We start from the raw sequence: 27,513 nt of genomic DNA on the forward strand, positions 1-27,513 counted from the left end.
ATTTTCAGTGTCTCTATGTCCTTACTCATGCTGTTCAGCTTCCTCAAGATCATGGCTCTGAATTCTAGCTCTGTTAACATGCCTAATTGCTCCACATTGATCTCATCTTCGGTGGAGGTGTCTTGCTCTTTCATTTGGCTTCTGTTTCTGTGTTTCACCATTTTAGCTATCACTGTGGGCTTTGGAGCCTGTCAAGTTCTCCCTGTGGGTGTTGGTGTTCTGCTGTTTGTGGCTCCCTCTCCTGTGTTTAGATGAGCGAGGGAGGACCCGCGTTGAACACCACTGTCAAGTCTTACTTTCCTGGTTAAAGTTGCCAGCCCAGGAAACGTACTGTTATCCTCTAGCTTTTTGCCTGGAGGCTAGCAGTCTAGGTTAATTGATCAGTTTTGGGTTGTCAGTTGATTGAAAAACTCCCTCTGGTGCTCAGCCAAGGGGCTTTCAGGAGGGTGGGGCAGATGCTGGTTGTTAGTCAGCCTCAATTAGCACTTCAATGGCCCACAGGGTGGGGTTGGATCTCCGAGGGAGGGGCTGCTGCCTCTCCTCAGAGCCCTGGGAAGGAGCAATGTGGAGAGGTCCCGAGTGGCTGCACTCAGCCAAAGCTCCGAGCGCCCTCCAAACCCCGAGTGTCCCGACACAGTTCCAGTCCAGTCCGCCCTCCCTCCGCCGGAGCCCAAGGTGAGTGGCTGTGGCTGTTTCAGCCTCTGTCCCGGCTGGGCTGCGGGGCCGTCTGGGAGTGTAACCCACGGGCGCCGCTTATAGCTCAGGCCGCTGCCGAGCTGCCGACCGTGCGCTCCCAGCCCCGTCTCGCGCCTTCGCAAGCCTACCGGGATGGAGTCAGTCAGTGTCCCTCGTTGTATGGTCCTCGCAAGCTGCTTTTCTGTTGCTTTTTCCCGTCGATTTGTCTGTGTTATAGTTGTAATTCCAGTTTGGTTCTGGGAGACGGTCTGTGTAGCTCCGTTCACTCCGCCGCCATTTTTCCCGAGTCATGCTTTCTTATCCAATCAGCTACTCTGTGTCTTTTTATGGGAGCATTCAGTCCATTTACATCTAAGGTGATTATTGATATGTACTCATTTATTGCCACTTTTGTTTACTTTGGTTATAATTTTTCTTCCCATTTCTCCTGCTAATTACAGCAGTCCTTTTAACATTTCTTGCAGTGCTGGTTTGGTGCTAATGTGTTCCCTTAGCCTTTTTTTTTTTTGGAAAGCTCTTTATTTGACCTTCTATTTTGCGTGATAGCCTTGCTGATTAGAGAAGTCTTGGATTCAGATCCTTGTTTTTTATGACCTTGATTACTTCATGCCATTTTCTTCTGGCCTGTAGTGTTTCTGTTGAGAAGTCAGTTGAGAGCCTTATGGGGGTTCCTTTGTAGGTAACTGTTGTTTATCTCTAGCTGCCTTTTGGTTTCTCTCATTGTCTTTAATTTTTGGCATTTTAATTACTATGTGTCTTGGTGTGGGCCTGTTTGGGTTCTTCTTAATTGGGGCTCTCTGTGCTTCTTGAACTTGAATGCCTTCTTCCTTCATCAAATTAGGGAAGTCTTCTGTCAGTATTTCTTCAAATATATTCTCTAACCCTTGCTTATTTTCTTCTTCGGGGACTCTTACGATGCGAATATTATTACATTTTCAGTTGTCCCACAGTTCTCTTAAGCTGTCTTCCTATTTTTTTAATTGTTTTTTCCTTCAGTTTCTGATTGATTGATTTTTTCCACCCTGTCTTCTAATTCACTGATCCAGTCCTCAGCTTCCTCTACTCTGCTGTTTAGACCCTCCAATGTGTTCTTTATTTCTGATATGTCATTCTTGGGGTGGATTCTGGTTGTTAATGAGCCTCAATTTGTATTTCAATGGCCTATTTGGGTGGGGTTGGATCTCTGAGGGAGGGGCCGCGCCTCTCCCCAGAGCCCTGGTAAGGAATAAGGTGGCCACTGTCCTGCGTAGCTGCAACTCAGCAAAAGCTCTGAGCGCCCTCCAAATCCTGAGTGTCCCCACACAGTTCCAGTCTAGTCCACTCCCCTCTGCCCAAGCCCAAGTTGAGTAACTGTGGCTATTTTAGCATCTGTCCTGGCTCTGGGCTGTAGAGCTGCTTGGGAGTTTAACCCGAGGTTGCTGCTCACAGCTAAGGTCACTTCTGTCCATGGGCTTCCAGCCCTTTTATCACGCCTCCGCAATCCTTCCAGGATTGAGTCAGTGTCCCTGGTTATATGATCCTCACAAGCTGCTTTTCTGTTGCTTTTTCCTGATGATTTGTTTTTATTTTAGTTGTAATTCTAGTTTGGTCCTGGGAGATGGTCTGTGTAGCTTCCATTCATTCCACCGCCATTTTGGAATTCTCGGTGATGGCAATGTTGTATCTTGACTGTATCCATGTTAATATCCTGGCTGTGATTCTGTGCTATTGTTTTGCAAGATGTTCCCATTGGGGGAAATCAGGTAAAGGGTATATGAATCTCTCTGTATTGTTTTGTAGAACTGCATGTGAATTGGCAATTATCTCCAAATGAAAAGACATTTTGATTAAAAAAATAGTTCATCAGTGGATTCTTTCAAATGGTGGCCAGTATCAATGAAATTGTCATAAACATAATAATTCACGAATGATTGTGGTCTATTTTATTTTTTCATATTGGAGAGATTATTGAAATTAAATATTTTTATATTTAACTTATTCCTGATCAGATTAAATATGTACAAAGTTTTAAGAACATACACATTATGCAGAGGTTCTCAACCCCTTTGGGGGTTGAACGACCCTTTCACAGGGATTGCCTAAGACATAACAGTAGCAAAATTACAGTTATGAAGTAGCAATAAAAATAATTTTATGGTTGCGGATCACCACAACATGAAGAACCGTATTAAAGGTCATGGCATTAGTAAGGTTGAGAACCACTGCATAGTAGAATTATTTATGTTTTTAAATAAAAAATTACTTTACCTGAAATGAGATAAGACCTTATAATCAATGATCAAAAGTTAAAACAAAAAAGAGAAGACTAATAGATGACCCAGTTTTTGGAAATATCAGGTAAGATTTATAGAATTTTGTTAAAAATAAGCAAAATATAGCCAAGATACTTGACTGTTCAGTGAAACACGAGGGAATTAGGATATTAGAAGTATTCAAATGTTATTATCAAATTGAAATCATAATTGCCTAAAGATAAGCATTTAAAGATTTGGTTTAAACAATGGATTTAAAAAACAGAAGGCAGGGACTTCCAGTCAAGATGGAGGCATAGGTAAAGGCGGAATTGCCTCCTCCCACAACCACATCAAAGTTACAACTAAACTACAGAACAACCACCCTTCAGAACCACCTGAAATCAAGCAGAATGGAAGTCCTACAACTATGAAATTAAAGAAGACTGGTAAGGAGCAGAGGCGCGATGGGCTGGTCCCACACCCACGTGTGGTGGATAAATATCAGGAGGACACCTCAGCTAGGAAGGTCCTCCTTGAGGACTAAGGAGTCCCCGTCCCACACCAGGCACCCTGCTCAGGGTTCCAGTGCCAGGAAGAGAAGTCCCATCACTTTTGGCTGGAAAAGCCAGCAGGAACTGAGGCTGAGGAAGGCTGAGGTGGTTGGAGCCCCAGGCAGCTCCTCTTAAAGGGCCCACACATGGACTTACTTGAACTTGCTCCCTCTAAGCTCAGAGGGGAAGCAGCTCGAGGGGTGCCAGAGACATATAGGGAAGAACTGAGCTGTTTGGCACTGGAGGGAGGGCTGGAGACAGGGCTTTCTCTGGGACAAACTTGCTGTCAGAGGCCTTTGTTCCTTTGGTGAGCCCTTCCCTGGGGTGGCAGATAGCTGCCATATCTGGGACTCCAGCCACCTGGCTCATACTGTTTGCCCCACCCTGGTGATTCCCTGAGGCCTTGCCCCACCCAACTTTCAGGCCCACCCAAGCCGTTTCCAGTTGCTTTACCATAGGATTGTCCTGTCTTGGATCCTGCTTCAGGTTTTCCTAAATTCTTTCAAACAAGCAGCATCTGTTCTCAGATAGCCCCATACTTCTCATTAAGTAATACACAGAAACAAACACAGAGAGGCAGCCAAAATGAGGAGACAAAGAAACAGGTCCCACATGAAAGAACAGAACAAAACCCCCCAAAAAGAACTAAGCGAAATGGAGTTAAGCAACCTAACAGATGTTGAGTTCAAAATACTGCTTATAAGGATGTTCAATGAACTCATTGAGAACCTCAGTGAACCTAGTGAGGGCCTCAAGAGCATAAAAAAGGACCAGTCAGAAATGATGGATGCACATTCAGAACTGAAGGAGGCATTAACTGAAATAAAGAATAATTTACACAGCTTCAATAGTAGAGTACGTAAATCCAAGAAGCAAACCACTGATTTGGAATATAAGGAAGCAAAAAACGCCCAATCAGAACAGCAAAAAGAAAAAAGAACCCCCCAAAATGAGGATAGTGTAAGAAGCCTCTGGGACAACTTCAAGCGTGCCAACATTCACATCTTGGGGGTGCCAGAAGGAGAAGAGAGAGAACAAGAAATTGAAAACCTCTTTGAAACAATAATGGCAGAAAACTTCCCTAACTTGGTGAAGGAAACAGACATACAAGTCCAGGAAGCACAGAGTCCCAAACAAGATGAACCCCAAGAGGCCCACACCAAAACACATCATCCTCCAAATGCAAAAGGTTCACGACAAAGAGAGAATCTTAAAAGCAACAAGAGAAAGGCAGCTAGTTACCTACAGGGGAGTTCCCATAAGACTGTCAGCTGATTTCTCAAAAGAAACTTTGCAGGCCAGAAGGGAGTGGCAAGAAATATTCAGAGTGATGAAAAGCAAGAACCTACAACTAAGATTACTCTATCCTGCAAAGCTGTCATTTAGAATCGATGGCTATATAAAGAGTTTCCCAGACAAGAAAAAATTAAAGGAGTTCATCACCACCAAACCATTATTATATGAAATGATGAAGGGTCTTTTTGAGGAAAAAGATAAAACATATGAACAAACAAAATGGCAATGAATACATATCTATCAACAATGGAATCTACAAACAAAATGAACACGTAGAACAGAAACATTCTCATAGATACAGAGAACATTTTGTTTGTTGCCAGATGGGGGGGTATTGGGGGAATAGGTGAAAAAGGTGAAGGGAATAAGAAGTACAAATTCATTGCTAGACTGACAAACCTCAAAGGGAAAGGGTTTGGGGGGTGGGAAGAACTTATATGCATAACCAATGGACACAGACAACAGTGTGGGAAAAGGCGGGAGTGGGGAGGAGGGGGTCGATGGGGGAAAAATGAGGAACATCTGTAATACATTCTACATTCAACAATAAAGATTAAACAACAACAAAAAAATGCACAACTAGGAAAGGATAGTTTCTTAAATAAACCATGTTAGATAAACTGGATATCCACATGCAAAATAATAAAATTGGATCCTTATTTTACACCATACATAAAATTTAACTTAAAATGGACTAAAGAGTTAAATGTAAGACCTGAAACCATAAAACTTCTAGAAGAAAACAGAAAGCTCCTTGACATCGGTGTTGGCAACATTTGGATGTGATTCCAAAAGCAAAGGCAAGGAAAGGAAAACTAAGCAAATGGAACTCTATTAAACTAAAAAGCTTCTGAACAGCAAAGAAAACCATCAAAAAATAAAAAACCAACCTACAAAATGAGAGAAAATATTTGACAATCATATATCTGATAAGGGGTTAATATGTAAAATATATAAGAAACCCATGCAACTCAATAGCAAAAATAATAACCTGATTAAAAAATGGACAAAAGACCTGAATAGACATTTTCAAAGAAGACTTATAAGTCGCCAACAGGTACATTAGAAGGTTCTCAACATTATTAATTATTAGAGAAATATTAATCAAAACCACAATGAGATATTGTCTCATGCCTGTTAGAATGACTGTCATAAAAAAGACAAGAATTAAGTGCTGATGAGGATGTGGAGAAAAGGGGACCCTTGTGCACTGTTGGTGGTAATGACATTGGTGCTGCCACTATGGAAAACAGTATGGAGGGTTCTTAAAAAATTAAAAATAGAACTACAATATGATTCAGAAATTCCACTTCTGGGTATATACCTGAAGGAAATAAAATCACTATTTTGGAGAGATATCTACCCCACCCCATGTTCATTGTGACATTATTTACAATAGCCAAGATATGGAAACAACCTAAGAGTCCATTGACAGATGAATGGGTAAAGAAAATGCAACAAATGATATAAATATAATAAAATCCTATTTAGCTGTAAAAAAGAAGGAAATCCTACCATTTGTGACAACATGGATAAACCTTGAGATTATTATGCTAAGTAAAAAAAAAGTCAGAAAAAGAAAGACAAATACTCTATGATTTCACTTATAGGTGGAATCTAAAAAACCTGAACTCATATGAACAGAGAACTGTTTGGTGATTGAAAGAAGTCAAAGCAAAAATACTTCCAGTTATAAGATGAATAAATTCTGGTGATGTAATAAACAGCCTGATGACTCTCATAAATAACACTGTACTGTACGTTTGAAAGTCTCTAAGAAAGCAGTAGATCTTAAAAGTTCTTTCTCCACACAGGCATACACACACCCACAAATATAACTATAAGAAATGATGAATGTGATAATCTTATTGTGTTTATTATTTCAGAAAAATATATCAAATCATTGTTGTATACCTTAAAAGTTATGTCAATTATATCTCAATAAAGATGGAAGAAAATACAGTGTATATATACAATGGACTAATATTCAACAACATTAGTGACAACATGGATGGACCTGGAGGACATTATACCAAGTAAAATAAGTCAAACAGAGATAGAAATATACTGTATGATCTCTCTTATATGTGGAATATAAAAGTTGAACTCGGAAAGAAAGAGTAGAATGGTGGTTGCCAGGGCATAAAGGTGGGGGAAATAGGGAGATATTGGTTCAAGGGTACAAACGTTCAGTTATAAGATGAATAAGTTCTGGGTATCTAATTACAAAGTGGAAACTATAGTTAATAATAAAAAGTATGGTATACTTGAAATTTTCTAAGAGAGCTGATCTTAAGTGTTCTTACTACACATATATAAAAGGTAACTATGGAGAGGATTCCAAAATGGCGGCGGAGTGAATGGAAGCTACACAGACCATCTCCCAGGACCAAACTGGAATTACAATGAAAATAAAGACAAATCATCGGGAAAAAGCAAAAGAAAAGCAACTTGCGAGGATCATATAACCAGGGACACTGATCAATCCTGGTAGGATTGCGGAGGTGTGAGAGGGGGGCTGGGAGCCCATAGACAGCAGTGGTCTTAGCTGTGAGCAGCGCCCTCGGGGTTAAACTCCTGGGAGTTTCCACAGCACAGAGCAGGGACAAGGTGCTAGAACAGCCACAGCCACTCACCTCGGGCTCTGGCAGAGGGAGTGGGGAATGGACTGGAATTCTGTGGGGACAATCAAGATTTGGAGGGTGCTCAGAGCTTTTGCTGAGTTGTGGTCGCACAGGACTGTGGCCATCTTGCGCCTTCCTAGGGCTCTAGAGAGAGGCAGTGGCCCGTCCCTTAGAGATTCAACCCCACCAAAATGGGCCTTTGAAATGCAAATTGAAGCCCATTAACAACCAAATTCTGCTCCACCCTCAGGAAATCCCCATATGCTGAACACCTGAGGAAGTTTTTCATTCAACTGAGAAGCCAAGGCTCTTCAAGTAACCGCAACTAAAAGCCTCTAGGCATAAAGCTAGAGGATAAGTGAACCTTTCCTGGGCTTACAACTCTACCCAGAAAAGTAAGACTTGACAGGGGTGTTTAAGTCGGTCCTCCCTCACTCATCCAAACCCAGTATAGGGAGCCACAAACAGCAGAACACCAATACCCACAGCAAAAATTTGGCAGGCTCCAAAATCCACTGAGATAGCCGAAATGTGAAACAAAGAAACAAATCCCAAATGAAAGAACAAGAGACCTCTACCAAAGATCAGTAAATGAAATGCAGTTAAGCAAGTTAACAGAGCTAGAATTCAGAGCCATGATCTTAAGGAAGCTCAACAGTGTGAGTAAGGACATCGACACCATGAGTAAAGACATAGAAACATTGAAAATCAACCAATTAGAAATTAAAAACCACCAAGAAGAAATGAAGATTGACATAGCAGAAATAGAGAACACATTGGAAGGACTAAACAGCAGTCTAGAGGAAGCTGAGGACTGGATCAGTAAATTAGAAGACAGGGTAGAAAAAAATCAACCAATCAGAAATCAAAAGGAAAAAACAATTAAAAAACAGAGAGATAGCTTAAGAGAACTGTGGGACAACAGGAAACGTAATAATATTTGCATCATAGGAGTCCCTGAAGACGAATAAAATGAGCAAGAGTTAGAGAATATATTTGAAGAAATAGTGACAGAAAACTGTCCTAATTAGGTGAAGGAAGAAGGCATTCAAGTTCAAGAAGCACAGAGAGTCCCAACTAAGAAGAACCCAAACAGGCCCACACCAAGACACATAGTAATCAAAATGCCAAAAATTAAAGACAATGAGAGAACCCTAAAGGTAGCAAGAGATAAGCAACAGGTTACCTACAAAGGAACCCCCATAAAGCTCTCAGCTGACTTCTCAACAGAAACACTACAGGCCAGAAGGGAATGGCATGAAGTAATCAAGGTCATGAAAAACAAGGATCTGAATCCAAGACTACACTACCCAGCTAGGCTATCATTCAAAATAGAAGGTAAAATAAAGAGCTTGGCACCAAACCAGTACTGAAAGAAATGTTAAAAGGACTGTCGTAATTAGTAGAAGAAATAGGAAGAAAAATAGAACAACACTAAACAAAAATGGCAATAAATAAGTATATATCAATAATCACCTTAAATATAAAAGGACAGAATGCTCTGATAAAAAGACACAGAGTAGCTGACTGGATAAGAAAGCATGACTCATCTATATGTTGTTTACAAGAGACTCACCTCACAACAAAAGACTCACATAGGTTGAAAGTGAAGGGATGGAAAAAATTCTTCCTGGCAAACAAGGAAAAAAAGCTGGGGTAGCAATACTCATATTTGATAAAATAGATTTCAAAATGAAGGCCATAACTAGAGAAAAAGAAGGCCACTACATAATATTGAAAGGAGCTATCCAACAGGAACATATAACCTTGGTAAACATAAATGAAACCAATACAGATACACCAAAATATAATAAAAATCTTCTGGAGGACTTCAAAGGAGAAATCAACAATAATACAATCATAGCAGGGGACTTCAACACCCCACTGACATCACTGGATACATCCTCTAGACAAAAAATTACCTAGGAAAAAGAGACTCTAAATGAAGCACTAGACCAAATGGATTTAATAGATATCTCCAGAGAATTACACCCCAAAACTACATAAATCACATTCTTCTTAAGAGCACATGGGCCATTCTCAAAGATAGACCACATTATAGGACACAAACTAAGTCTCTTCAAGTTCAAGAAGATTGAAATCATATCAAGCATCTTCTCAGATCACAATGGCATGAAATTAGAAGTCAATTGCAACAGGAACATGCAAAGACATTTGAACACATTGAGGCTAAATAGCATGTTATTAACCAATGAATGCGTTACCGAGGAGATCAAAGAAGAAATTAAAAACTTCCTGGAAACCAGTGAAAATGAACACATAAGATAAAATCTTTGGAATGCAGCAAAAGCAGTTCTGAGAGGGAACTTCATAGCACTACAGACCTACCTCAAGAAACAAGAAAAATTTCTACTAGGCTATCTAACCTCACAACTTGAAGAATTAGAAAGCCAACCAAAAAAAAAAAAAGAACCCCAGAGCAAGTAGAAGGAAGGAAATAGTAAAGATCAGAGCAGAAATAAATGACATAGAGACCAAAAAACAATTCAAAGGATCAATGAAACAAAGAGCAGGTTTTTCAAAAAGATAAACAAGATTGATAAACCTTTAGCTAGACTCACCAAGAAACAAAGAGAGAAAACCCAAATACACAAAATCAGAAAAGAGAGAGGAGAAGTAACAACTGACACCACAGAAATACAAAGGATCATTAACAAACACTATGAACAATTATATGGCAACACATTCAACAATTTAAGTGAAATGGACAAATTTCTAGAAACACATAGTCTCTCAAAAGTGGACTGGAAAGAGATAGCAAACTAAGAAAATTGAAGAGGTAGTCTCCCAGCAAACAAAAGTCCAGGCCCAGATGGCTTCATGGAGGAGTTTTATCAAACATTCAAAGAACTAACACCCATTCTCCTCAAAGTATTTTAAAAAATTCAAGAAGAAGGAAGACTTCCAAACTTGTTTTATGAGGCCAGCATAATCTAATTCCAAAACCAGAAAAAGACACTACAAAGAAAGAAAACTACAGGCTAATATCCCTGATGAACATAGATGCCAAAATCCTGAAGAAAATACTAGCAAATCAGATTCAGCAATACATCAAAAAAATTATTCACCATGACCAAGTGGGATTCATCCCAGGGATGCATGTCTGGTACAATATTTGAAAATCAATAAATGTGATACACCACATAAACAAAATGAAGAATAAAAACCACATGATCACATCAATAGATGCTGAAAAAGCATTAGACACAATCTAGCACCCATTTCTGATAAAAATGCCCAGCAATGTGGGAATAGAGGGATCATATCTCAACATAACAAAGGCCATATATGAAAGACCGACAGCCAACATCATACTCAATGGGCAAAAACTAAAAGCATTTCCCTTAAGAACAGGAACAAGACAGGGATGCCCACTATCGCAAGTCTTCTTTAACATAGTACTGGCAGTCTTAGCCAAAGCAATCAGACAGGAAGAAAAAATAAAAGGGATCCAAATTAGAAAGGAGGAAGTGAAACGGTCATATTCGCAGATGACATGATATTGTATAGAAAACCCTAAAGACTCCATAAAAAATCTGGTAGACTTAATAAATGAGTTTGGCAATGTAGCAGGATACAAAATTAATGTCAAGAAATCGATGGCATTCTTATACACCAATGATGAAATCACAGAAAGAGAAACTGAAAAAACAATCCCATTTACCATCATGGCGAAAAAATTATGATACCTAGGAATAAACTTAACCAAAGAAATAAAGAACCTATTTGCAGAAAAGCACAGGTCATTAAAAAAGAAATAGAGGAAGATATAAAAAAGTGAAAGCACATACCTTGTTCATGGATTGAAAAAATTAACTACATTAAAATGTCCATACTACTCAAAGCAATCTATAGATTCAATGCAATCCCCATCAAAATACCAACGACATATTTCATAGAACTAGAACAAATACTTCAAAAGTTCATATGGAACAAAAAAGACCCCGAATAGCCACAGCAATCTTGAAAAAAAAAGAACAAAGTAGGTGGGATCACAATACCAGATATCAAGTTATGCTACAAAGCGACTGTAACCAAAACAGCCTGGTACTGGCACAAGAACAGGCATATAGACCAGTGGAACAGAACTGAAAACCCAGAAATGGCCCCAAGGCAATACGCTCAATTAATATTTGACAAAGGTGGCAAGAACATACAGTGGAGTAAACACAGCCTCTTTAATAAATGGTGTTGGGAAAATTGGACAGCTGCATGCAAAAAAATGATACTTAGACCATCAACTTATACCATACACAAAAATAAACTCAAAATGGATATAAGACTTAAATGTGACCTATGAATCTATAAAAATCCTAGAAGAAAATGTAGGCAACAAAATTTGGGACATCATAAGCAGCAGAATTTTCACTGATACATCACCTAAGGCAACAGAAACGAAGGAGAAAATGAATACATGGGACTACATCAAACCCAAAGCTTCTGCACAGCAAAAAAACAACCACCAAAATGGAAGGGCAACCCACTCTATGAGAAAGCATAATTGTCAATGATACATCAGATAAAGGGTTAATTTCCAAAATATATAAAGTACTCACACAACTCAACAAAAGTAAGACAAAGAACCCAATGAAAAATTGGGCAGAGGAACTAAATAGACACCTCTCCAAACAGGGCATAGAAATGGCTAAGAGACATATGAAGAAATGCTCAACATCACTAATCATCAGAGAGATGCAAATTAAAACAACAATGAGGTATCACCTCACACCTGTCAGAATGGCCGCCATCCACACATCATCAAACAACAAGTGTTGTCAAGGGTGTGGAGAAAAGGGGACTCTAGTACACTGCTGGTGGGAATGCAGACTACAGCAACCACTATGAAAACAATATGGTGTTACCTCAAAAAATTAAAAATTGAACTTTTATTTGACCCAGTGATCCCACTTCTAGGAATATACCCTAAGAAGCCTGAAACAGAAATCAGAAAGAATATGTATACCCCCCATGTTTGTAGCATGCTATTTACAATAGCTAAGATCTGGAAACAGCCCAGGTGTCCATCAGTAGACGAATAGATAAAAAAGCAGTGGTACATATACACAATGGAGTACTATACAGCTATAAGGAAGAAAGATCTCTTATCCTTTGAGACGACATGGAGGGAACTGGAAAGTATCATCCTAAGTGAAACAAGCCAAACAGAGAAGAACAAGTATCATATGATCTCACTTATTTGTGAAATATAATGAACATAACAGTCTGAGGAATGGGGTAGTCCCAGAAACGTGGAAGTGGGGTACAGACTACCAATACCCTGAAGAGGGGTTGTGGGGGGGGAGTGGAGTGATAAACCACAGAAATTATATGCATGTATGCATGGACAATGGACATGAACTACAAAGCTGGGAACAGCGCGGGGAGGGTGGGGGAGGAGGAAATCAGTGGGGAAAAATGGAGAAACATCTGTAACAAAAAATAAATAAATACTAGTACACTGCTGGTGGGAATGCAGACTGGTGCAGCCACTATGGAAAACAATATGGTGTCACCTCAAAAAATTAAAAATTGATCTTCCATTTGACCCAGTGATCCCACTTCTAGGAATACACCCTAAGAAGAATAAAACACCAATCAGAAAGAATATATGTACCCCCATCTTTGTAGCAGCACTATTTACAATTGCTAAGATCTGGAAACAGCCCAAGTGCCCATCAGTAGACGAATGGATCAAAAAGCTGTGGTACATATACACAATGGAGTACTACGCAGCGGTAAGAAAGAAAGATCGCTTATCCTTTGAGACTACATGGAGGGATCTTGAAAGTATCATCCTAAGTGAAACAAGCCAAACAGAGAAAGACAAATTTCATATGATCTCACTTATTTGTGGAATATAATGAACATAATAGTTTGAGGAACGGGGTAGTCCCAGAGACGCGGAAGCGGGGTACAGACTGACAATCCCCTAAGGAGTGGGGAGGTGGGGGAGGGATGAACCACAGAACTTATACGCATGTATGCATGAACAGTGGACATGGACAACAATCTGGGGAAGGGGCAGGGAGGGAAGGGGGAGGGGGGAATCAGTGGGGGGAAAAAAGGAGAATCATCTGTAACAAAAATTAATCAATAAAAAACAAATTAAAGAAAAAAAATAAATAAAAAAATTAAAAATTAAATTGTTATTTGATCTAGTGATCCCACTTCTAGGAATATACCCTAAGAAGCCTGAAACACCAATCAGAAAGAAGATATGTACCCCCATGTTCATAGCAGAACTATTTACAATTGCTAAGATCTGGAAACAGCCCAAGTGTCCATCAGTAGATGAATGGTTAAAAAAGATGTGGTACATGTACACAATGGAGTACTGTGGAGCTGTAACAAAGAAAGATCTTTTATCCTTTGAAACAACATGGAGGGACCTAGAAAGTATTATCCTAATCGAAACATGCGAAGCACATAAAGACAAATGTCACATGATCTCATTTATATGTGGAATATATTGAACATAACAATTTGAGGAATACAGTAGACCCAGAGACGTGGAAGTAGGGTACAGACTGACAACCCTCAGAAGAGGGGGTGGTGGTGGTGGGAGGGAAGAGACAAACCACAGAACTTATATGCATGTACGGATAACCGATGGACATGGACAACAAAGCTGGGTAAGGGGTGGGGAGGATGAGGAGGAGGGCATCAATGGGGAAAAAAAGAAGAAACATCTGTAACAAAAATAAATTAATAAAAGATTAAAAACTAAAATAAACAAAAGGTAACTATATGATGCAATGAATTTGTTAATTAGCTTGGTTGTGGTAATAATTTAATAAAATATACATATTTAAGTGTACATCTTAAATATATACAATTTTAATTTCTCAATTATACAATAAAGCTGAAAAAATGGAAAATATTAAATGAAATATATGTTTTCATAAATAAAAAAGGGAGGAGCACCATAATCTTTAAATTTCTATATTAAACCTTTGTCATATAATTGTGATAGCTCTAAAACTAGAATGTATAAACAGGATCTTGAATATGTATGATACAGAGTAAGCAGTAGATAAAAATTTTAACTTCCTTCTGTCTTAACTTGTTTATTTTAAAAATTTTCTTGTAACATTTCTACCTCTTCTAATTAAAAAGGAAATTATAGAATTAAAGGAGATCAGAAAAGTCAACAGGTCTCATTTGAATTTTAAAGGATAATATTGATCAAAATTGAAATTGATGCTGGTAGAATCTTTGTTCATTTCTCAAGAGAATTTTTGTGTGACATGCAGTGGAGTACCTAGATCACTTGTTAGTAATTATTGGTGGGGATAAATGCAGAAATACTGTAAAATTTCTACTACTTAATTCCTTTTGGTGGAGACCAAGGAGATGGTAATATGTTCCCTGTGTGATGTACCTGTCCAAACATCAGGGTAACCCGATATGCCAAGGTATTCAGATTTTGAGAAATGAGAACATTTAAGTTTACATCATTATGGTACTCTCCTCCCACCAGTGTATCAATTGAAAAAAACAAGCCATCATTTAACATGGGTCAACCTCCAAGGCAGAGACACAGAGAATCAGAAAAGCTGATATATAAGGTAGCCTTCTTTTTACAAGTATTTCTCCATGATCCTGCCATACAGAATCCAACCATCCCCCAGCATACCCCCATTCATACAGGACTGAGTTCTCTTCCACATTCTTCCTTTAGTTTTTCAACCAAGGCACTGGTTGATTTTGCCAACTTACATTGATTTAGCTCCTGTAATGTTATCTTGCCTGAGAATTCTGTTCTTTTTTATCCTTTCTCCAAAGGACCTCCTTTCTGTCCAGTGTTAAAATAGAAACAACTTTGTGTGTATGTGTGAATAAATTCTTTTCAATGTCACCAATACTTTTGACAGTATCTGAATTTTTCATGACATATTTAGCAGATGTTCTGAGGGTACACCTGAGATTCTATTTTAGATAATCAGGCTTCCTGGAAGGATAACGGGTCTCTCATAGCCTGTCATTGCTCAGGTGTAGAACTTCATTGCTCCAACCTTAGAAATTCAACTCAAGGAAGTATTTGCTGCTACCAGGTGATGCTGTTTCTTCATACCAATGCTGACCTTCATACCAATCAGGGTTCAACTGGAGAAGCAGAACTAGTAAAAGATAAATATTGAGACTTATTTCAAGGAATTCACTTACTTAGTTAGGGGGGCCGGCAAGGCAAGTTCTAAATTGGCAGAGCAGGCCATTGGGAAGGGCAAGCCAGAACTCCTGGGCACGAACTTAAGCTGCTCTTCATAGATGGAAGATCTTCAGGGAAGGCTCTGTTCTGCTCATAAAGCCCTTCACCTGATTGAATTAGGCCCACTCAGCTTATCTAGGACAATCTCCCCTACTCAAAGTCAAATGGACTTTAATGACAACTACCAAACTCCCTCACAGCAACATCTAGATTAGTGTTTGAAGGTAAAATATCTGTAACAAAAAAATAAATAAAAATTCATAAAAAAATAAATAAATAAATAAATAAAAGAAAAATGGGGGTGGGGTCGAGGTTTACAACCTACCCAAGTTGTCACACCAAAAAACCATTGCACCTTCCATTTAGATTGATACACCTTTTAACAAAGTCCATTACCAACAAGATGTGGTTGGAAGATAACAGTGGGAATAGGGGCGCATGACAGACTGGCTATTTAACTTGGCAATCTAAGGTGTGCGTAATTCAGCTTTTTTTTTATCCTCACCTGAGGATATTTTTCCATTTTTTGTACAGATAGAGTGGGAGGGAGAGAGAGGAAGAGAGAGAGAGAGAGAAACATCGACGTGAAGGGACACATCGAGTGGCTGCCACCCGCACGACCAACCAGGGCCGGGGACAAACTGCAACCGAAGTACGTGCCCTTAGCGGGAACCGAACCCAGGTCTCTCCGGACCGCAGGCCGACGCTCTAACAGCTGAGCCAAACTGGCCAGGGCGTAATTCAGCTTTTAAAAGAAATATATGTGGCCCTGGCTGGTTTGGATGAGTGGTTAGAGGGTCGGCCTGGGGACCAGAGTCACGAGTTCGATTCTGGCCAAGGGTTGCGGTGGCCTTGGTTGGGTTGTGTGGGAGGCAACCAAGTGGTGTCTCTCTCACATCGATGTTTCTCTCTCTCTCTCTTTCTCCCTTCCCCCCTCTTACTCAATCTGAAGATAAATGGAAAAGTATCCTCGAGTGGGGATTAAAAACAAAAATGGAAAAAGAAATAAATGTGGAACCACCTATGATCAGATGTGTGTGTGTATTGGAAAGATTATCCCAGATGTGTGAAAGAACAAGGATTGAATGGGATAGATTGAGGCACAATTTCCTTGGGAAGCCCTTTTGCAAACGGTGTAAGATAAAATAGAGATCTAAGCAAAGGCCTAGAGATGGGGAGGAGAAAACAAAACTTGAGTCACATAAAGAAATCAGAGACATGTTTGGGTTGATCCAGATGATTTTGGGCAAAGTATAAGTAGTTTGTTTCACAGAGGGAATCATAAGCAATCCAGGGCAGGGATATTGATGTTAAAGATCACTTGACATAGATGTTCAGTGATCTTCTTGTCAAATTTGTCTTGCCGGTATCCCTACACCTCTGCAGAGACAAAGGTAGTTCAGAGCTCCTGGGAAAAATAAGGCAGGGTCAGTGGCTGAGGAGGGATATCAACAAAGGTGTCAGTGTCCAGAAAGAGCCATCAACAGTCAGTGGATCCCTATTATCTCATCCTCAGAGGACAGAGGATCAGAGGGGCTGTGTTTCTTCCGCCATCATTGAAACCAGGATTGAAGAAAGGTCGCAGGGGTCCAGTGAAGGCACATTCAGAGAAGGTGTAGATGAGGGAGCCATGATCACTGATGTTGTAGAAGGAGACAGTGCCGGCCTCATAGTCCAGGAAGATCCCAATTTGGTGTGGAGGCACTGAAAGATGGAGGGGAGTCTGCGGGGAGGTGCCAGCTTCATAATTTTGTTTCTTCCACAGCCAAATTGTCCAGAAGCCATTCATGGGGCTGAGTATAAAATGTCCTTTCCTCTGCACAGAGTCTCTACAAACTCCCAGGTCCCAGGCCTCCTTTCCTGTCACATCTACTTCCCAGTAAAATTTTCCAGAGTCAAAGTGCTGGGCACCCAGGACCATGGGATAAGTATCAAATCTCTCCTCATTTTCAGGTACCTTCTGCTGGGTGTCTCCAAGCCTCACTTGTCTCTGATTCTCTGAAATGATGAGCCATGGATTGGCTGTATGTGGATCCAGAGTGATGTGTACTGTGGAGAGAGGACAACAATCAGGCTGGGAGGGTGTGTGGGGAGACACTAAGCATGTACCTGTGGTGGGGGGATGACAGTGTAAGCTGAGCCTCACTGAGTGAGGAAATGACCCCATAGGCAGCTGTAGCCCTTGCCCAGATTTGAGGGAACCACTTTCCCTAGCTCTGTTCCTGCCCCATCTACTTTGACCTGACATCTCTCCCTATCCCTGGACCTACTTGCCCCCTTGTTATGCCATTGCAGCTCAGCAGGCCAGTCCTACACTCCTGGAACTCGCCTCACCTCCACATGTCCTCAGCATGCTCTTCAGCCCTGGCACATGGCACACAGTCTTCAGGTCTGGGGAGACAATGTCTAGCTTTTCCAGGTCCCACGACTCACTCCTGGAGGAAAGAGAGTTAGACACACTGTCTCCAACTCCTACCCCACCCTCCTTGAACCCTACTGCTATAACCTCTCTTGTGGTTGACCGATCATTTCATTCAACACAAATTTACAAACACATGTTATATTATAGTACCTGGGGGTGGGAGGCAAAAGGAGGCAGGATTTTACTCCTATCCAGGCCTCCTGTTCACACGGGCCTCTGCAACATGTGGATAGTCTGCATCTTCTTTCCAAGCCCAAGGTCCCCACACAAGCACATTGTTTCATTTTACAGGCAGGCTGCTGATATACACTACATCATGTCCTAAGGAACCTCAGGAGTCTCGCCCATGCTGTGGGTCGTACCTATGGCTCCTTCTGGGAGGTTTGTAACTGGCTAGACTTTTTAAAAAGAAATCCTGTCAGGTTGCAGACTCAGAACTTCCCAGAATTTCCATTTGGTGGGGTTTCACTTTGTGAAGATGTTACAGTCCAATTACTTTGGGAAATTCACCAACTAAGATGCCCATTAATGAGCCTTCTGAGACCAGAAAATATTTCATGGAGGACTGGATCTTTGAGAATAGGAAGAAGGACGGGACAATTTCCGTGCATGTTTTTCTAACTCAATAATCTTTTATGAAGGTAACTACACTTCCTGCCACCTCTTCCTCTAACAAAGGAAACCGCTCCTTACCTTTCCAGGACACTTTTCACCCCCTGAGGAAAAAAGAGACAGAGAGTAAGTTCCAGAATCACTGGTTTAATGACCGAGACTTCAGTCCTATGGATGATGTGACGTCACCCTGAGGTCCACAGGACACTGCCCTGCCCAGTTCCCCTGGGCCATAGCCCAAAAGATATTTCTGACCACCTTGGAAAAGAGGGATGTGTGGATGCTCATGGGTAACCAGAAACCCACATGTAACCTATAGCCAAGAGAAGGATAATCAGTTCAAGGACTCAGAAAACAAATTAGAAAGACTAGCTTCTTGAGAGATATAAAGAGGGGTAGGGAGAATGGAAATGAGAAAATAGCCCAGCCTGGCTGAGGCCCAGAGACAGTCACAGGGAAAGACTAGTCAAGTCAGGATGCACAGAAACTGTTCTGTTTCATTTGTGGGTTTGAGCTGTTTGGAGAGAAAAGGGTGGTTATTTAAAGCTCTCTTGTGCTATAGTTAATGTGGCTCCCTCGCATATGTGAAATCAGATCATCTGAGAATACTCTGTTGCTGAGGTTGGGAGCCCTGAGCTGGAACTGGCCAGCTCCTAGGCCTAGTCAACAGTGCATTAGAAGCTTGGTTCAGTGTTGGGCCAAAGCAAGACTTAGGTAACGGGAAGAAGAGAGCCTGTCGAGCCAAGCTAATCTAGTCAGTTTTTTGCCCAAACAGAAAGAAATGGCTTCATGACCACATCTGAATGAGACACAAAGAAAAAGTGGGAGAAAAGAACTGTTACGTTACAATAGAAGGGACTTTTTTAGTTTCCCGGAGTGAGGTGAACTTATCACTGGTGGATATGAGATCATTTTAAGTAGAATGTACACTGATAAAAAAACAAAACAAAAACAAAAAAACCCAGCTATGTACTTATTTTAATCTTAGTTCTATCTTTTACTCTTTGGGTGCACTTGGTCAAGTAATTTAGCTTTAGTCTCTCACTAAATCTCTTAACATTGCTGTGCCTTAGTTTTCTCATCTATAAAATGGGGATAATAGGAACAACACTTCATCACATTGTCACAAGAGATTCAATGCCTGGCATGTAATATATGCTATGTAAGAATACGCAGTAATTATTATTATTGTTATGGAATAGAAAAACATCAGTAACTATCAGCACATGAATTCTTGGCTACTATTGGTTAGCACAAATTTCCTTTTAAACTAAACTTATTACGGTAAAAGAGTGAGACAATTTAAAAAATAATAATATTTTCAAATCACTTAGGTAGTTCATAGAAGTAGCAGAAAGTATAAAGATGATACATTTATGACTCAAGCTTGGGGAATCGTTGCTATTTAGTCCATCACTTCTCCCTTGTTTCGCAAATGTAGAAATTAGGTCTAGGAAAGGAAAAAAATGACTTAACCTAGAGATATAGAGATAATTGGTGACAGGGCTGGGGCTTGACTACTGTCTCTTAATTTTCAGTTTAGTATTTTTAGTTTTTTTATGAAAACCTTCCCATGGCCACTCATCAAACAGCCTTAGTAGATTCTCCTACTTAAACCTCACAGAAATTCTTGGATATATGTAATATTATAATATCCACTTAAGGTCTGAGAAACCTGATACTTTGAAAGATTAAGGACTTTTCTCAAGGTCATGAACCTGGTACATGTTAGAGCAGGCACTTACCAGAGATGTTCATTAAAAAAAAATTGCTACATGGAATACTCCCTCCTAAATCTGTAACTTTCCATGCCTCGAAAGCAAACTACTCATGGGTCTGAATTCGTCCATTTTATTGAAGAGAATTCCAGGGACTGGGTTTCTGTTTGCTCTGATGACAGCCCAAGAGAGCTCTGGGTTTTATTCCATCCCTCCTTGAGTGCAGAGTGGGAGCCTCTCCCCTATCTCACCTGGAGCAGCTCCAGCTTTGAGCCCCGGCTTCTTCTCTCCAGCTCTGAGATCAGCTCCTGCAGGGCCTGGCAGTTTTGGGCCAGCCTGGTCTCTGTCTCCCCCAGGATTCTCAGCTGTTCCCTCTCTTCATTCTCCAGCTTTTGCAGTTGCCTCTGTTCCTCTTCAGCCAGGAATTTCTTCTGCTGCTCAAACTCTGTGTGGATCCTCAACTTGTGTCTCTCAACATTCTCCTTTGGTGTTATTGGAAAGAGAGAGGTGGTTTTTAATCAAAATCTCCCAAACTTGGAGAATGGAGGTGTCCATATCCACTTCTACTCTATGTAGATTCACCCTCTGGCTCTGTCTGGGTGCATGCGCATGAACACACACACACACACACACACACACACACACACACACACTTTGCTGGAGAAGTGGTTGGGTGAGCCTTCTGAAATTAAGAGGGGAATGGGATTGGTGGGGGCACAATGAACTGTCCTAAAACAACAGCTGCATCAGCCCATGGAACCAGAGACTTTCTTCAGTCTTTCAACACCCAGCTAGCACCCAAATGTGTCCTTTTGCCTTCATATCTCAGTGTTACTGAGAGAGTAATACCTGTCCCAACTTGAAAAACCTCACAAAGAAAGATCCACATCATTCTTAAATCCTGGGGAAAAAAGGTCTTTGTGATATTCTTTGCTTCCCCTGTTGTGGCTAGTGATTATAGAGAGTCACTGATGACACAGGATGACCCCTTTTGCCACCACAGCTTGGTTCATCCTTCATCCTCCTTCAGCCCCAAATCTTCCTCTTCTGGTATCTATTGGCCATGAGTTCCTTCTACTCCTCTCTATCCCTGACCTGCCCCACCTCCATATCACCAGTGCAGAACAAGCTTTAGTTTTCCATTCTACTTTGGACCAGCTATCTGGACACAGTCAAGCAACCACCAGGTCAGACTGGTTTTTCTACTTCATGCCTTGGTGGTTCCCTTTAGTCTGTTCCTCAAAGATTCTGTCATCTCCTGACAGTCTTAGCTGTATCCCTCCTGAGATAGCTCTGTCCCAGACACTGAGGCACTGGTGTGACCATCCCCTAAAACTGTGTAGAAGCTTTAGGGTATGGCTTTTTCCTCGGCACCTTCTCTCTAAGTCTCTTGATCTTTGTGTTGGATTGGGAGCTCTCTTTGAGTTCCGTACTTTTTATTTCCCTCTATCAAGGGAATTAGAGGACTGTTGGTTCTTGAAGAGTGAGATACGCTGACTCTATCACTCCTCAAACAGGTGTAGCAACAGTTAGGGTTTTCTTGAGGCTAGGACCCTGGGCCCTGCCTAGGCTTTTGATCTAAGATTCCTTTTGGGATGTGACTCTTGCCTTCCAGGATGTTCTCTTCGTTATAACATCCAGTTCCAACTTCTCAGTCCACTCTTGCTTTGTTCTCAGTTTCCTTAAGGCCATCTGGAGCTTTTCCTGCAGAGAAAGAGCAGGTTAATGCCCAGTGAGACCAAGAAGGAGGGTAGTGTGGTGTGAGGTGGGAGACGATCATATGGGTTCTTAGAAAGCCCGATGGCAGAGAAGGAGGGAGGACCAGAGTGTTACAAATTTGGCGGAATACTTTGGAAAAAGCCTCATGTTTCTTAGAAAGAGCCGCACTGTTAGGGTTGCAGGGGTGGAGGCACTATTCATTTCTAATTAACCAGGAAGCCACAAGAAAACATGATACTTGCAGCATTTTCCCATAGTATGTCCCTTGCTCCTAGGGAATGAGAAGGTTGTGATGAATCTTCAATTAGACTTTCTTCAGTCCCTCAACTCGATAGGTGATTCTCTCCCATCCCAAGCTCTGGGGAACAAAGCACTCATCAGGAGCCTCTTTCCTTTCTAACTGTTCATGCCTCTGTGCCAAGTCTTACCTGGTACTCCTGAGCAGCTTCCTCAATTGGGACCATGGGGTGGTCACGGTGTTTCCGGGATTGGGAACACACCAAGCAAAGAGCCTTTCCATCTCTCTCACAGAATAAGTGAAGTTTCTCTCCATGCACCCCACATTGATCCCCCTCTGTGCTCTCCTTGGCATTTTGGCTCATTTGTCTTAGGTTGTCCACCATATTGGCTAGCTGGAGATTGGGCCGAAAGTTCTTGAGCAGGAATTTGTTCCGGCACACAGGACAGACGCTGCCCCCACTTTTCCCGACCTCAGAGATGCATGTGCGGCAGAAGCTGTGGCCACATTCAATGCTCACAGGCTCCACTGTGGGATCCAGGCAGACTGGGCATGTGACCTCTTCCCACATCATTGCCAAAGGCTTTGCTGAAGCCATAGTGAGAATGTTCTTATTAAGCAGCACTGTGGTGATCCTGAGGTGACCTAATGGGGAGAGGAGAAAAGTTGGGGAGACGACAAGACAAGTTGTGTGAGAAAAACAAAAGAAAACATTAACCTGAATAACAAGACCTTCTCCTCCACAGTCTCATCCACTGATCCAGTCAGACAGAAGGGGGTAACCAAGTCCCCAAAAGTGACAGTGAAAATTACTCAGAACCTCAGAGATAGGGCTGTTCCTTTCATCATGTCCATCTCTGCTTAAACCCTTGGTGCACATGTTTTTTCCGGCCCATTTTCTCCCATCTCCACCAGCCCTCCTCTTTGCTGAGAAGCTAATAATAATAATGACCATTTACTATGAGCCTCACATGTTCCAGAGAAGGTGCAACATGCTTTGCACATATCTTCATTAATCTTCAATAATGGCAGTATACACACACACACACACATATACACACACATACATATAATGAATATATACATAATATTTATTCTTTTTATAAAAATCCTCACCTGAGGACATATTTTTGTCTTTATCTTTGGATAGAGTGGGAGGGAGAGAGGGGGGAAGTGAGAGAGAGAAACATCGATGTGAGAAAGAAACATTGATGGGTTGTCTGTGCCAGACTGGGGATCCGACCAGGGATGTATATGCATGCATGTTTATACACACACACATACAAGTGTATGTGCTCAGCACTCCTTGGACTCTTCTACTCTGAATCTGACAGCTGTCCAATTTCCTCCAGGGCCTAGACCCATACATTTCTAATATCTTAAACAACCCTGTCCCTCTCTCCTCCAGAGGGGTACTTTTTTGTTTCAGGGAGAGAGAGTGAGAGGGGGAGACGGAGAGACGGAGAGAGAACTCTCACGGGGAACTGGACCCTCTACCTTTCACCGCAAGGGAGCAGACCCCCCCCCCCCCCCCGCGCGCTCCTCTACCCCGCGAGGGTTCGGTTTTTCTCAGCTTCAGCCGCCCCGGGTGCCAGCTCGGGTGCCAGCAGCAGGGCAGCCCTAGCTCCTTCCAGGTGACCTGGAAGCCACTTTTACAGCCCGGACTCCTCGCAGGAAGACACCGACCCAGGCCGTAGGGGTGGGAGGGGGACCTCAGAGCTGGGTGGGCTGGGGTACCTCGGCCTAGCCTGATCTACTCACCTCTTTTGGAGACTCAGGGGTGGCAGCCGGCTTTCTATTTCACTTTCGATTTCCTGTAAGCGGCTAGTCTGCCAGGGAGGCGGGCCGCGCGGAGGCACTGGGCGGAGGCACTGGGCGGCGCCGGGGGAGGAGAGGAAACTGGGCGGGGCGGGCGGGGAGGAGGCGGGGACCCCACGGCACCGCCTCAGAGGCTGTTGCCCCGGCTGGCGCTTTTGGAGGCGGGGTCCGAGTGAAAGCTCCGCGGCACCTGCTCCTTGCCTTGTGCTCTCTCAAGTGTGCTTCTGGCCTAAGACAGCGACATATCTCTACTAGATGGACGGCACCTGTGCCCACGTGTGGGGGCTGCCCCGAAGGAGGTCTGGATGGCTAGCAGAGCACCCGCTGCCTCCTCTCTGGGGCAGTTCCTTTTCCAGAGACTTGCTCTTCTTTCAACCGCAGGGTCTAAGAGATTTATGTCGCATGACCCCAAGGCGTGTGTCACACCAGGGAGTGGTAAGAACGGCACTGACAGTTACTGAGCGCCGACTGTGTTCTTGTCACGGAGCTAGGGATTTTCTTAGGTTATTAATCATTATTTTTATTTTAAAAATTATGCTAAAATACCCATAACGTAAAATTTACCTTAACTATTTTTAGGTATATAGTTCAGTGGCATTAAATACACTCATAGTGGTGCAACCCTCACCACCACCCATCCACGAAACTTTTTTCATCTTGCAAAAAGGAAACTCTGTCCCCATCAAACAATGATTGCCCATTCATTGCCCGCTCCCCTGAACCATCATTCTACTTTCTGTCTTTGAATTTGACTACTCTAGGCATCTTTCATATATGTGGAATCATACAGTATCTGTCCTTTTGTGTGACTTATTTCACTTAGCATAATGATCTCATGGTTCATCCACATTGTAGCATGTCACAGGATTTTTTTCCTCTTAATCCTCACCTGAGGGTATTTTTCTATTGATTTTTAGAGTGGAAGGGGGTGGGGGGGAGAAATATCCATTGTGAGAGAAAAATAGATTGGTTGCCTTCCTCATGACTCCAACCAGAGGATCCAACCTGTAACCCAGGTATGTGCCCTCCACTGGGAATTGAACCTGCGACACGCCGAAGTGTGGGCTGAAGCAGTAACTACTGAGCAACACTGGCCAGAGCTTTTTTCCTTTTTAAGGCTGAATAATTTCTATTGTATGTTTATACATTTGTTTATCTATTCATCTGTGGATGGATACTTGGGTGGCTTCCAATTTTGACTATTGTGAATAGTGCTGCTATGTCAGGTTGTAGTATTTTAGCCACACAACAATTTCGTGGTTATTAAACTCTTATTATAGGAGAGGCCCCTGCGGCCAAAGGTAGTGAAGTGACTTGCTTGAAGTGACATAGTAAGGGTAGGTGCGCCAGGTTAAAGGTCCAGGGAAGATCCTCTCTTAGTGACAGCCCAGAGCTATAGGTTGCCCTGTCTGTTCAAGCAGAGGCTGTAGGGGCTCTTGGTAGAGTTGTGGTTACAAGACTAAAGAGGAAGGAGAAAAGAGGAACGTGGGGGAGGCTAGAGAATTCTCAATCCCTTCCAACTCAGACATTCTGTGTTTTTTCTTTTTCATTTCCTATATCATTTAAGTAAAAATGTCCTTTGAACTTTGCTTTCTATTTTCTATAGATCAGCAAACCTAAAAACATTTTGTTCTTCTTTGAAATTTCCAATCTAGTTTCAAGAGAATTTGCTTAGTGAATTTACATCAGGCAACACCTAATGTCCAAATCGCGCCAATGTACTCAGATTTGATTTATGGAACATAATCCCAGAAAACAAAGTAAAAACGTGACCCCCCCCCCCAAAAAAAACAACACAAAAACAAAGGAGGAAGAGACCTGTATGTGAATTTGCAGACACTCTACTTCACATCACTGCAGATCTTTGTTGTTTCCTGCAGGCACTAGGTAAGCCACTGTCAGGAGGGGTAGAAAATCAGAGGTCTCATGATAGGGCAGACATGGATTCAATGTTAACCCTGCTATTTACTAGTTATGTGCTATCTCTCTGAGCTTCAGTCGACTAATCTATTAAATTAGGATATCAATGCATACATGATAGGATTGCTTTGTTACATGTCCAATAATATGCACACAGATAAATGAACATAACATATTCGTAGCTGTAACATTCCCGACCTTGGTAACTGGGTATAAGACCAATGTTGCCACTCATTCTAAATTCCCCTCACTCACTGCTAATATCTTAGTACTCCAGTCTTCCTTTTCCTGGTGATGTGACCCAAATCTTTATTTTTGAAGGATCAGTGTCCTTAATGTTCTTGTCTTTAACACACTGGCCCTTGTTATCAGGCAATGATAATGAGGAAGCTCTCTGATGTATATTTTAGGTTTTTAGGCATAGTCTGCTTGTCCCTATGATGTGACAGCAACCCATGTTCTCCTTGGCAATATGGAGAAGTCATTCCACCTAGTATAGAAACCCTATCCTCTGCCTATTTCTTTGGTGGCTTAAGAAGTTCCAAAGAACCAGGGGATAAATGCAAATTCTAATTTATTAGATCCAGGTTTGCTTACTCTGATAAAGGGCTTCTCCCTTCCTCACTACACCCTCCAAATAGGGCTGAGCCCTGTGTTGGAGGATGGAAAGAAAACTTTCTTGTAGAGGCAAAAGCTACTGGAAGATAGAATTGGTGCCTGATTAATCTCTGGGTAAAGCACAGTGAATAAAGGAACTCCAGTTTTAAAAACTATTTTTAAAGACTATTGGATAATATAGATTTTAGGGTGAATCGAATGGGGAGCAGTCTCATGAGCAAATAAAACTGGTCTTTGGTTTCACCCTTCCATTGGTCATTTGCTCTCCCATCTCGTATTTGAGATACGACCAGCCATTAGCTATATTTATTAGTTGCAAGGCAAAGGAAGCATCCCAATGAGATGCTAAAACTAAAGAAAAAATTTTCTCAAAGAGATGTCAGTATTTCAACAAAACACAGAAATCCATTAAAAATTATCTCCACCTTTAAAGCCTGGAGCATGATAAAAACTTTTAAAAATTTCTAAAATGTCAATGAATAAAAAAAAAGTGTTGTGCATGAGGAGGCTTACACTGGCGTGCAGCCCAAGCAGGACGAACATTGGCCTCCTGGTTGGAAGAATCATCTGGAAAACCTCAGGAATTGCAGCTGACGGGCTCAATCAGATGGAACCTTGCAATGTCCTGTTCTCTGATCTGCAGGACACACTGGGACCTGCAGCAGAATAAAGAGGACTCAGGACACCCTGCAGTGTAGCTTATTGCCTCTCCGTTGTTTCTACTCTCCACGCTGGAGAGAAGGGAAGAGGCGATGGCTGAGGTTAGTGAATTAAAAGCTCTGACCTTCTACAAAAAACTGACCAATATTTTTTAAGA

The 27,513-nt window shown here is 41.7% G+C and overlaps 1 protein-coding gene across 1 annotated transcript; it reads right to left on the reverse strand.

The window, feature by feature from the left end:
* Positions 1 to 16,852: 16,852 nt before the first annotated feature.
* TRIM21 (tripartite motif containing 21) lies at positions 16,853 to 24,166 on the reverse strand. The gene is made up of 7 exons (XM_036260041.1): positions 24,102 to 24,166; positions 22,531 to 22,985; positions 21,992 to 22,087; positions 20,635 to 20,865; positions 18,747 to 18,769; positions 17,966 to 18,066; positions 16,853 to 17,680 (listed from the first exon to the last, which is right to left on the reverse strand). The coding sequence occupies exons 2-7, from the start codon at positions 22,936 to 22,938 to the stop codon at positions 17,133 to 17,135; spliced, it is 1,407 nt and encodes a 468-aa protein (XP_036115934.1). The 5' UTR covers positions 22,939 to 22,985; positions 24,102 to 24,166; the 3' UTR covers positions 16,853 to 17,132.
* Between the last annotated feature and the right edge of the window lie 3,347 nt (positions 24,167 to 27,513).

The sequence above is a fragment of the Molossus molossus genome, unplaced genomic scaffold (assembly GCF_014108415.1).
Source record: "Molossus molossus isolate mMolMol1 unplaced genomic scaffold, mMolMol1.p scaffold_m16_p_13, whole genome shotgun sequence".
Lineage (NCBI taxonomy): Eukaryota > Metazoa > Chordata > Mammalia > Chiroptera > Molossidae > Molossus > Molossus molossus.

Coding starts and splice junctions, on each gene's coding strand:
- TRIM21 (XM_036260041.1), bottom strand. CDS start 22,938: ATGGCTTCAGCAAAGCCTTTGGCAATGATGTGGGAAGAGGTCACATGC. Junction 22,088..22,530: donor AAGCTGCTCAGGAGTACCAG/GTAAGACTTGGC, acceptor CTTTCTCTGCAG/GAAAAGCTCCAGATGGCCTT. Junction 18,067..18,746: donor GTGAAAAGTGTCCTGGAAAG/GTAAGGAGCGGT, acceptor TCTTTCCTCCAG/GAGTGAGTCGTGGGACCTGG.